The 13,275-nt window shown below is 39.4% G+C and overlaps 1 protein-coding gene across 6 annotated transcripts in view; it reads right to left on the reverse strand.

The window, feature by feature from the left end:
- LOC121377005 (kinesin-like protein KIF13A) overlaps positions 1 to 13,275 on the reverse strand; it is a 397,936-nt gene that overhangs the window by 103,580 nt on the left and 281,081 nt on the right. For all 6 annotated transcript variants that reach the window (XM_041504840.1, XM_041504838.1, XM_041504837.1 and 3 more), the window contains one exon: positions 1,181 to 1,317. In XM_041504840.1, the coding sequence (XP_041360774.1) occupies positions 1,181 to 1,317 (137 nt within the window). The remainder of the gene's footprint in view (positions 1 to 1,180; positions 1,318 to 13,275) is intronic.

Below are 13,275 nucleotides of genomic sequence, written 5' to 3' on the forward strand. Positions count from 1 at the left end.
TGAAGACACCTGTGAGATGGTATTGAAGACACCTGTGAGATGGTGGTTGAAGACACCTGTGAGATGGTGGTTGAATACACCTGTGAGATGGTGGTTGAATACACCTGTGAGATGGTGGTTGAATACACCTGTGAGATGGTGGTTGAAGACACCTGTGAGATGGTATTGAAGACACCTGTGAGATGGTATTGAAGACACCTGTGAGATGGTGGTTGAAGACACCTGTGAGATGGTGGTTGAAGACACCTGTGAGATGGTGGTTGAATACACCTGTGAGATGGTGGTTGAAGACACCTGTGAGATGGTGGTTGAAGACACCTGTGAGATGGTGGTTGAATACACCTGTGAGATGGTGGTTGAATACACCTGTGAGATGGTGGTTGAAGACACCTGTGAGATGGTATTGAAGACACCTGTGAGATGGTGGTTAAAGACACCTGTGAGATGGTGGTTGAAGACACCTGTGAGATGGTGGTTGAATATACCTGTGAGATGGTGGTTGAATACACCTGTGAGATGGTGGTTGAAGACACCTGTGAGATGGTATTGAAGACACCTGTGAGATGGTATTGAAGACACCTGTGAGATGGTATTGAAGACACCTGTGAGATGGTATTGAAGACACCTGTGAGATGGTATTGAAGACACCTGTGAGATGGTATTGAATACACCTGTGAGATGGTGGTTGAAGACACCTGTGAGATGGTGGTTGAAGACACCTGTGAGATGGTGGTTGAAGACACCTGTGAGATGGTATTGAAGACACCTGTGAGATGGTATTGAATACACCTGTGAGATGGTATTGAAGACACCTGTGAGATGGTATTGAAGACACCTGTGAGATGGTGGTTGAAGACACCTGTGAGATGGTGGTTGAAGACACCTGTGAGATGGTATTGAAGACACCTGTGAGATGGTGGTTGAAGACACCTGTGAGATGGTGGTTGAAGACACCTGTGAGATGGTGGTTGAAGACACCTGTGAGATGGTATTGAAGACACCTGTGAGATGATATTGACCTGTGAAATGTTGGATGAACTTGCAGGACAGATTTCTATGATGGATTGAAAAACTAGTCTAGCATTATGACAAATGCCTCAACTGTGGTGGGAAGTACACTGAAATATAGAGAGATGAGCCCAGAATAAAATGTGGACTCCTACTAATGATGAGCACTGACCTTGACCCTTCGAGTGGTGTGAGGAGCACCTCACTCCCGTCCAGTTCCATGACGCAGTGTTCTGGCATGATGCCAAGACCGCTCAGCTGGATGTCCTGCTGGGTCGGGGCATCCGGGCGTCCAACCAGTGTGTGGTCCTGAAATATTAAAATATTAAAATTATAACAGTATTAATTATCTATATCACATCACAATATAGTAGTCAAATCACAGCACCATGCAGCGTGTGATCCTGGAATTACATAAGATAACAATATTAACTGACATTATTAACTACAAATATATATCTTTATATATCACATCAGTACAGTATTTAAATCACATCACCATTCAGAATGATCATACACATGATTGACATCCAATATACTCTAGTGGTATCATTAAACAAAACAAATTTTAACTGTATGAGGTGGGATTTATCCCAGCGGTATAAAGAGCTTGCTTGATGAGCGGTCCGTCTACCTGACCTGACCTGACCTGACCTGAGCGGTCGGTCTACCTGACCTGACCTGACCTGACCTGAGCGGTCAGTCTACCTGACCTGAGCGGTCAGTCTACCTGACCTGACCTGACCTGAGCGGTCAGTCTACCTGACCTGACCTAACCTGAGCGGTCGGTCTACGATCTATTCCTGTTGATGGGTCCATTGGGCTATTTATCGTTCCAGCCAGTGCACCACGATTGGTAAATCAAAGGCTGTGGTATGTGCTATCCTGTCTATGGGATGGTGCATATAAAAGATTCTTTGCTACTAATGGAAATATGTAGCAGGTTTTCTCTCTAAGACTACCAAACATTTGACATTCAATAGCCGATGATTAATAAGTCAATGTGCTCTAGTGGTGTCGTTAAACAAACCAAACTTTGATTTACATACCTATGAATAACCTATAAACCACTACTTAATAGAGGTCAGAATCACACAGATAGCCTACTATATATTAAATATTACAGACATAACCTATACTGTATATTAAATATTACACAGATATATTGTAGCTTATACTATATATTAAATATTACACAGATACATGTGTAGCTTATACTATATATTAAATAATACACACATAACCTATACTATATATTAAATATTACACACATAGTGTTCTATAGTGGTGTCATTATACTGGTGTCATTATACAAAACAACTTTCAACTTTAACTGTACATTCATATTGAAGCTATGCTACAGTATAGATACAAAATTCAACGACTGACACCAAAATCATGCCGTAAATTGAAACAGGTATACATATAATCTGACGCAGAACGTCTTTAATGTGTTTCAATCACAACTGAAAGGTTTTCTTATTGAGACATCTCAATGATTATTAAATGGGACTGGTCCCGCCACCAAGCAGACTGCAACCCACTCGACGCTACCGTGCACAAAAGCCAGCACCCATGTACAGTGTACTTAACGAAATGAAGCGAATGGCGGTCACGTCTTCAGTACATTACTACACGGGATGAAGCAGAGTTAATGGATAATGAGTGGACGTGTTTCTTGTCGTGGACACTGTGATGAAGGGATGTTTCTTGTTAGTCGGAGACGTAATTTGTCAGATACATGGGTAACGAAGTAGAGTTTATGTGTAATGAAGTTGGTTTGTGTATAACGAAGTCGGTTTGTGTATAACGAAGTCGGTTTGTGTATAACAAAGTCGGTCTGTGTATAACTAAGTCGGTTTATGTATAACTAAGTCGGTTTATGTATAATGAAGTCGGTTTGTGTATAACTAAGTCGGTTTATGTATAATGAAGTCGGTTTGTGTATAACTAAGTCGGTTTATGTATAATGAAGTCGGTTTGTGTATAACTAAGTCGGTTTATGTATAATGAAGTCGGTTTGTGTATAACTAAGTCAGTTTATGTATAATGAAGTAAAGTTCATCATGTGAGTTTACTGGCAGTTGTAATAAAAAAAAACCCCAAGTTATGTGAGAACGGAAAGAAAAAGAATATTGCTTTTAGCTATCGTGATGAAAGGATGTTTCTTGTTAGTTGGAAACGTAATTTGTCAGATACATGGGTAACGAAGTCGGTTTGTGTATAACAAAGTAAAGTTCAACATGCAAGTTTACTGGTGGTCATAAGAAAAAAATAACATCAAAGTTATTTGAAAAAGGAAAATAAAGGAATAATACTGCAATGACAGCCACAGATGTAATTTGTCAGATACATGGTTAACAAAGTAATGTTTATCAATAATGAAGTAAAGTTCATCACGTGACATAATTAAGAAGAAAACCCCCAAAACAAAACAGGTTGTGTGAGAAGGGAAAATAAAGGAATAATACTGCAATGACAGCCACAGATGTAATTTGTCAGATACATGGTTAACAAAGTAATGTTTATCAATAATGAAGTAAAGTTCATCACGTGACATAATTAAGAAGAAAACCCCCAAAACAAAACAGGTTGTGTGAGAAGGGAAAATAAAGGAATAATCCTGCAGCTACTAACTATGATAATGAAACTTTTCTTATCAGCCAGAAGTACATATAGTTAGTTAAACTAAGGATAAAAGTAAAAATGGATATGGTTTTTAAAAAGTTAAAGTCTGTTTTGTTTAATGACACCACTAGAGCACAATGATTTGTTAATCATCAGCTACTGGATGTCAAACATTTGTCATTTCTAATGCAATTCCTAGAGCAAACTTCCTACATTTTCCCATCAGTAAAAGAGGTTTTTTTATGCTCTTTCCCACAGACAGGAGAGCACACAAAATGGATAGGGAGATGGATGGAAAGACCACAGCCGTGATGATACATGTGTAAACATCTTAGTAATCTCAGTGCATGAAATTTCATTCTGCATGTCAGTTAAGTAATTTCCCCATTACTTGAAATCAGTCAATCTGAATATACATTAGGTTTTGGAAACAACCAATTCTACATATGTAATTAACGTTGCCAAGTGGTAAAATGCTCGCTTGATGCTCAGTTGGTTACGGATCGATGCCCATCAGTGGACACATCGGGCTATTTCTCATTCCAGCCAGTGCACCATGATTGGTATGTCAACTGCCATATGGTGTGTGCTATCCTGTCTGTGAGATGATGCATATAAAAGATCCCTTGCAACTAATGAAAAAAATGTAGCAGGTTTCCTCTCTAAGCCTATATTTCAAAATTACCAAATGCTTGATCTTCAATAGGCGATAATTAATAAATCAATGTGCTCTAGTGGTGTCGTTAAACAAAACAAACTTTATAACTAATGCATTAAAGTCTTATAGACAACCTGGTACCCTTTTCTTTTTATATGCACTTTAATTCCTACAGACAGGGGAGCACATACCATGGACACAGAGATGGATGGAAAGACCACAGCCTTGATGGTACATGTATAAACGTCTTAGTATTTATATGGAGTATGAAATTTCATTCTGTACACTAGTTATGTAAGTTCCCCATTACTTGAGCCCAGTGGAACTTTTTTTAACATGCTCCTGTACCAGTAAGGTTTCGAGCATGTGTGTCCCGGCTCCCGTCTCTGGATGTGCACCAGTTATGTAAGTTCCCCATTACTTGAAAGACAATCTGAATAAGTTAGGTTTTGGAAACAACCAATTATACAAATGCAATTCACCTTGAAGGGGCAGACTGTAGTTTCAACCCATGTAAATGGACACTAAGTTTAGTTGAATCTATGAATCTGTAACACATTTGAATAAAGTTACAACAGATTGAGAGAAACAAGAGTCTGTGTCATTAAAACAGGGAAATACCCTCTAAAACAGACAGGCTCTCATGTCCCTAACAGTTACTTCTCAGACACACATGTGTTTATAAAATAGACAGGCTCTCATGTCCCTAACAGTTACTTCTCAGATACATGTGTTTTTAAAATAGTCCCTAACAGGACACACATGTGTTTCTAAAATAGACAGGCTCTCATGTCCCTAACAGTTACATCTCAGACACATGTGTTTGTAAAATAGACAGGCTCTCATGTCCCTAACAGTTACTTCTCAGACACACATGTGTTTGTAAAATAGACAGGCTCTCATGTCCCTAACAGTTACTTCTCAGACACATGTGTTTGTAAAATAGACAGGCTCTCATGTCCCTAACAGTTACTTCTCAGACACACATGTGTTTCTAAAATAGACAGGCTCTCATGTCCCTAACAGTTACTTCTCAGACACACATGTGTTTGTAAAATAGACAGGCTCTCATGTCCCTAACAGTTACTTCTCAGACACACATGTGTTTGTAAAATAGACAGGCTCTCATGTCCCTAACCGTTACTTCTCAGACGTTTTTAAACACATGAGAAATGCATTTTGAGATATTACAAACACCAGGATGACCAGAAACACTTCTGATGTACACAAATTAGTAATCTAAACAATACAATCTACGTAAAGTGTGATTTCTGTTATCAAAAAACAGCTCTATAATAGTGAAAAATATGCTGCAGCGTTTGAAAACTAGGTTGATCGACTGTAACGTTAATGATAAGTTTACCTGGGAATCACTCCACTAACTGCATCAGCCAGCAATTCCATTTACAACAGATCTGGAATTCCCAAAGTTCTATATAGCCGCGAACTGCAGATGACAACTATAAACATGCAAAAACTGATCTCCTGTTGTTATCACAAGACACACACACACAAACCACTCACCACAACTGCTCAACAACTCGAGACTCTCATCTGAGATGACGATAATTTCTTTAAATCGCGACGACACTGATTCTGATGACATTAGGACGGGAAAATTACCCGTGTTGACAGCCGCGACCTCATTAGTGCCATCAGGATAAATGCAGACTTAATCCTCCCCCCACAAGCCTCCTCCCCCACTGACCAGCAGTCAAAACGTCCGCACCGCTATTGATTTGAATCATAGGTTGTGGAAATATTCACCATGTATGTGTGAGATCATCAGAAACGGAGTGTGACGAGACCCAGCATGCTTTCATCGGCCTGTGCAATGTAATTTACTGCCAATAACCGAGGGAGGCTGGCCTAACAAGATAGAAAGTGTTTACAAGTACGTCTAGCTCGTGTTACGGGAGTTCAAATATTCATATAAACACACAGGGCCCTGTCTTGTTATGGGAGTACAAATATTCATATAAACACACAGGGCCCTGTCTTGTTACGGGAGTTCAAATATTCATATAAACGCACAGGGCCCTGTCTTGTTACGGGAGTTCAAATATTCATATAGACGCACAGGACCCTGTCTTGTTACGGGAGTTCAAATATTCATATAAACACACAGGGCCCTGTCTTGTTACGGGAGTTCAAATATTCATATAAACACACAGGACCCTGTCTTGTTACGGGAGTTCAAATATTCATATAAACACACAGGGTCCTGTCTTGTTACGGGAGTTCAAATATTCATATAAACACACACTTGTTACGGGAGTTCAAATATCCATATAAACACACAGGACCCTGTCTTGTTACGGGAGTTCAAATATTCATATAAACACACAGGACCCTGTCTTGTTACGGGAGTTCAAATATTCATATAAACACACAGGACCCTGTCTTGTTACGGGAGTTCAATTATCCATATAAACACACAGGACCCTGTCTTGTTACGGGACTTCAAATATTCATATAAACACACAGGGCCCTGTCTTGTTACGGGAGTTCAAATATTCATATAAACACACAGGACCCTGTCTTGTTACGGGAGTTCAAATATTCATATAAACACACAGGACCCTGTCTTGTTACGGGAGTTCAAATATTCATATAAACACACAGGGTCCTGTCTTGTTACGGGAGTTCAAATATTCATATAAACACACAGGACCCTGTCTTGTTACGGGAGTTCAAATATCCATATAAACACACAGGACCCTGTCTTGTTACGGGAGTTCAAATATCCATATAAACACACAGGACCATGTCTTGTTACGGGAGTTCAAATATTCATATAAACACACAGGACCCTGTCTTGTTACGGGAGTTCAAATATTCATATAAACACACAGGACCCTGTCTTGTTACGGGAGTTCAATAACTACAATCTATAAAGTCTGCATGCTCATTAAAATCTATACATCTATGACTGGGTGTGTGTTTCTTGGTTACTTGCATATACACTCCACATTCCACCTCACAAATTAAGCAATATTTTTAATTGCAGAAATTCAAAGTCAATCCCTGCAATTGCCCACAGCAATTGGCAATGCCGTGGAGTTTTTAATACTCTGCAGTACTACATGTATTAATTTGCTGCTGACTGTATATTAACTGCAGGGGTTCAAAGTTAATATTTGTTTTAGTTAATGTTTCTTTTCTTTAATGTCACCACTATAGAGCATACTGATTTATTAAATAAATCAACAGTTTCAAAAATGACTTATAAAAACCCCCCAACAAAAATCAACCACCCCAAAAACCTTAAATATTAATAGTATATATTTATATGATTCATTTTGGTGTGTTTTGTGTGTGTGTGCGTGCGTTTCTCTTTGTGTGTGTGTGTGTGTGCATTTCTCTTTGTGTGTGTGTGTGTGTGTGTGTGTGTGCGTTTCTCTGTGTGTGTGTTTCTTTGTGTGTGTGTGTGTGTATTTCTGTGTGTACGGGTGTGTTTCTTTGTATGTGTGTGTGCATGCATGTGTTTATGTGTGTGTGTGTTTATGTGTGTGTGTGTTTCTTTGTGTGTGTCTGTGTGTGTGTGTGTGTGTGTGTGTTTCTGTGTGTGTGTGTGTGTGTGTGTGTGTGTGTTTCTTTGAGTGTGTGCGTGCGTGCATGCATGTGTGCATGCGTTTATGTATGTATGCATGTACATGTATGTTAGTTCATGTATTCGTTTACGGGACACTGTACCTAAGAATTAACACACACACACAAACCCAACTTAAATCAACAAAAAAAGAAAGATATACACATACATGCATGTATAATATACTAGTACTTTACACACCCAGAGGAGGCAACTCTGCCAACAGCGGACCTGCTTTAAATGTGTTTTCTGTTTGTGACAATCAGATCAGGCTAACTGACTGCACCCTCAATCTCTAGTGATTGCTGTACAAACACAATCAGATCAGGCTAACTGACCGCACCCTCAATCTCTAGTGATTGCTGTACAAACACAATCAGATCAGGCTAACTGACTGCATGTGTGTACAAACACAATCAGATCAGGCTTGATGTCAATCTCTGTATGCAATGTACACTGTATCTCTAGTGATTGCTGTACAAACACAATGTCAGGCTAACTGACCGCACCCTCAATCTTAGTGATTGGTACAAACACTGATCAGGCTAACTGACCGCACCCTCAATCTCTAGTGATTGCTGTACAAACACAATCAGATCAGGCTAACTGACTGCACCCTCAATCTCTAGTGATTGCTGTACAAACACAATCAGATCAGGCTAACTGACCGCACCCTCAATCTCTAGTGATTGCTGTACAAACACAATCAGATCAGGCTAACTGACTGCACCCTCAATCTCTAGTGATTGCTGTACAAACACAATCAGATCAGGCAAACTGACCAACCCTCAATCTCTAGTGATTGCTGTACAAACACAATCAGATCAGGCTAACTGACCGCACCCTCAATCTCTAGTGATTGCTGTACAAACACAATCAGATCAGGCTAACTGACTGCTCCCTCAATCTCTAGTGATTGCTGTACAAACACAATCAGATCAGGCTAACTGACTGCACCCTCAATCTCTAGTGATTGCTGTACAAACACAATCAGGACCCTGGTCACCACAACTTAAACACATTAACCTTCATCGAAATGGCCGCCGCAATTTAACACACAGCGCTATAAGCCAGGTTTAATCCAGGTTTAATCCGGCAATATCCACAGCATATTGTAAGCGCAAAGACCTAAATCGTTCACATGTTAATGTTACATGGTTCACGTAGGATGATTAAAGGCATTGAACCCTGTTATTAAGCAGTGTAAAATACTTTTAGATATTACTGCTTTTTTACAGTTAAATTATAAACATGTAACTATATTGCTTAAGCCAAGTTAAGGGCCGTGACGTAGCCCAGTGGTAAAGCATTCACTTGGTGCGCGGTCAGTCTAGGATCGATCCCCATCAGTGAGCCCATTGGGCTATTTTTCATTCCAGACAGTACACCATGACTGGTATATCAAAGGCTGTAGTATATGCTATGCTGTTTGTGGGATAGTGCATATAAAATGTAGTAGAATCCCAGATTTTGGGTCAGAGGTGAGATGGGGGTAAAATGTGTTTTGTGTTTAATGACATCACTTTAACATTGATTTGTTAATCATCAGCTAATTAGATGTTAAACGTTTGCTAATTCAGACAGTCTTACAGAGACAGTCTTTCCATTATAGTAGCAATTAGAGATCTTTTATATGCACCATCTTATAGACGGAATAGCACATACCTCGGCCTTTTATATACCAGCTATGGTGCACTGGCTAGAAAGATAAATAACATGGACCCACTAACAGGGATCAACCCTAGACTGACCGCTGTACCACAGCGCTACGTCCAGCCCTATCAGACGATATGTATCTACAATGGGTCATCTCTTACACTGGTGTGAAAGTCCAGCCCTATCAGACGATATGTATCTACAATGGGTCATCTCTTACACTGGTGTGGAAGTCCAGCCCTATCAGACGATATGTATCTACAATGGGTCATCTCTTACACTGGTGTGGAAGTCCAGCCCTGTCAGATGATATGTATCTACAATGGGTCATCTCTTACACTGGTGTGGAAGAAAGTCCAGCCCTGTCAGATGATATGTATGTACAATGGGTCATCTCCTACACTGGTGTGGAAGTCCAGCCCTGTCAGATGATATGTATCTACAATGGGTCATCTCTTACACTGGTGTGGAAGTCCAGCCCTGTCAGATGATATGTATGTACAATGGGTCATCTCTTACATTGGTGTGGAAGAAAGTCCATCCCTATCAGATGATATGTATCTACAATGGGTCATCTCCTACACTGGCGTGGAAGAAAGTCCAACCATATCACATGATATGTATCAACAGTGGGTCATCTCCTACACTGGAGTGAAGTCCAGCCCTATCAGATGATATGTATCCACAATGGGTCATCTCTTACACTGGAGTGAAAGTCCAGCCCTATCAGATGATATGTATCTACAATGGGTCATTTCTTACACTGGAGTGGAAGAAAGTCAAGCCCTATCAGATGATATGTATCTATAATGGGTCATCTCTTACACTGGTGTGGTAGAAAGTCCAGCCCTATCAGATGATATGTATCTATAATGGGTCATTTCTTACACTGGAGTGGAAGAAAGTCAAGCCCTATCAGATGATATGTATCTATAATGGGTCATCTCTTACACTGGAGTGGAAGAAAGTCCAGCCCTATCAGATGATATGTGTCTACAATGGGTCATCTCTTACACTGGTGTGGAACAAAGTCCAGCCCTATCAAACGATATGTATCTACAATAGGTCATCTCTTATACTGGAGTGGAAGAAAGTCCAGCCCTATCAGATGATATGTATCTACAATGGGTCATCTCTTACACTGGAGTGGTAGAAGGTCCAGCCCTATCAGATGACATGTATCTACAATGGTCCAGCCCTATCAGATGACATGTATCTACAATGGGTCATCTCTGGTGCATGTGGAAGAAAGTCCAGGTAGTTGGATTGAAAACATATTTAAACTGCATATCAAGGATTGGGCACAAGTTATTCATCTTACAAGACCCAGACAGTTGATGTGCGATTAGGACAGCATGCTTGAATCTTAACCGAAGATCAGCATGAAGACCAACCAAAAGAATCACATTAGTGGAAGTCTGGCTACCTGCCCTGTGGTATACAACCGACAGACAATTACGTCTGCCCTGTAACATGCTGTCAGTTACCGTGTCAGTTACCCGTCAATATCTTTCATGACTCGCCTCACACAGCTGACAAGCGAAAATTACGTTTCAATCAATTTTGCCATCACTTGTCCCACCACTTACTGTAACGACCCTAATTAAAGTGATCAGCTATTTCAGTCATACATTATAGTCTGATGTTGTCTCAACTTCACGAGGATACTATCTGGAATTACAATGTCGTACATTATAGTCAAATGTTGTCTCAACTTCACGAGGATACTATCTGGAATTACAATGTCGTACATTATAGTCTGATGTTGTCTCAACTTCACGAGGATACTATCTGGAATTACAATGTCCTACATTATAGTCAAATGTTGTCTCAACTTCACGAGGATACTATCTGGAATTACAATGTCCTACATTATAGTCTGATGTTGTCTCAACTTCACGAGGATACTATCTGGAATTACAATGTCATACATTATAGTCTGATGTTGTCTCAACTTCACGAGGATACTATCTGGAATTACAAGCCCAGCATGTATATAATGTACTCTTTGCACATACGTTTGAGGATTATGTGCCACATATTTCAGCATTATTAATTCAAACCATAAGGAAAGGCCAGCATTGAGTAATCTGATTCAATTTGGTTCTGAGCCGGAACGCATCTAGGAGACTTCCAATGATTGAAGCCGCAGAGAAAAAACAACACCACCATAAAGCCTCGAGTCATTACAGAATTACTGTGGACACGCGAGAGCGCGTATTAAAATTCTCACAAAGTATCAAGAACGGATACTTTCTCATTGCTGCAGATATCCATTAACTTCTTATCTCAAAAAAAAAATAAAAAAAATAAATCGAAAGAAAAAAAACAAAGATCTCTTCTAGCTGTCAACGCCAATTGATATTGTTTTGGGTCATGGACGAATTTAATGCTGGTAGAATCTACTCTAATTGTTTACAGAATTTAATGCTGGTAGAATCTACTCTAATTGTTTACACAATCAGAAAGCTTTGCCCGTTATACTGATAATCGATGAACAATGTAATTATCATTGGATTTTTTTTCTATGTTATTTTTGGTCTAAATCTATATTTAATTTCATTTCTTCAGCAATTATTCGGTCTAATAAATGAAAATGCTATTTTATAAAAAGAAAATTGGAGAAAGCTGTATAGAATTTCATTAAATATACTGTGAGATTTTTTATCAAAGAAAGGAATGAAAGTTTCAGCATATATTGTAAACAGCATTAATATTGTAAACCGCATTAATATTGTAAACCGCATTAATATTGACAGGGTTTTGGGTTGTTTTTTTTTGGGGGGGGGGATTTTTTCATCTTAATGCACGCCCGTGATGTGTAAATTTTATGAAAACAGAAAAAAAGTTTGTTTTGTTTAACAACACCACTAGAGCACATTGATTTATTAATCATCAGTAACATTTGGTAATTTTGATATAGTCTAAGAAAGGAAACTCACAGACAGGATAGGACATACCACAGCTTTTGATATACCAGTCACTGTGCACTGGCTGTGACGAGAAATAGCCCAATGGGCCCACTGATGGGGAAAGATACCAAACCAACTGCGCGAGTGCTTTACCACTGGGCTAAGTCCCATTCCAATGAAAATAATGCTTGTTTTTAAATTTCTCGAATTTAGGTTGGGTGCGAACGGTGCAAAATTTAAATACATGCATTTTTTACTTGATTTACAGTAAATAAAAAAATCCAGAATTCAACAAAAGACAGAAAACTTGTTTATCTTATTTTGCTAATTTAGTTTTAAAAAAAATAATAATAAAAAAAAAGTAAAGTTTCTTTTATTTAACGACGCCACTAGAGCACATTGATTTTTTATCTTATCATCAGCTATTGGACGTCAAACATATGGTCATTCTGACACCGTTTTTTAGAGGAAACCCACTGTTGCCACATAGGCTACTTTTTACGACAGGCAGCAAAGGATCTTTTATTTGCGCTTTCCACAGGCAGGATAGCACAAACCATGTCCTTTGTTGAACCAGTTATGGATCACTGGTCGGTAAAAGTGTTTTACACCTACCCATTGAGCCTTGCGGAGCACTCAGTCAGGGTTTGGAGTCGGTATCTGGATTAAAAAATCCCATGCCTCGACTGAGATCCGAACCCAGTACCTACCAGTCTGTAGACCGATGGCCTAACCACGACGCCACTGAGGCTGGTCACTCAGGGTTTGGAGTCAGTATCTGGATTAAAAATCCCATGCCTTGACTGGGATCCGAACCCAGT

This window comes from Gigantopelta aegis, chromosome 7, assembly GCF_016097555.1.
Source record: "Gigantopelta aegis isolate Gae_Host chromosome 7, Gae_host_genome, whole genome shotgun sequence".
Lineage (NCBI taxonomy): Eukaryota > Metazoa > Mollusca > Gastropoda > Neomphalida > Peltospiridae > Gigantopelta > Gigantopelta aegis.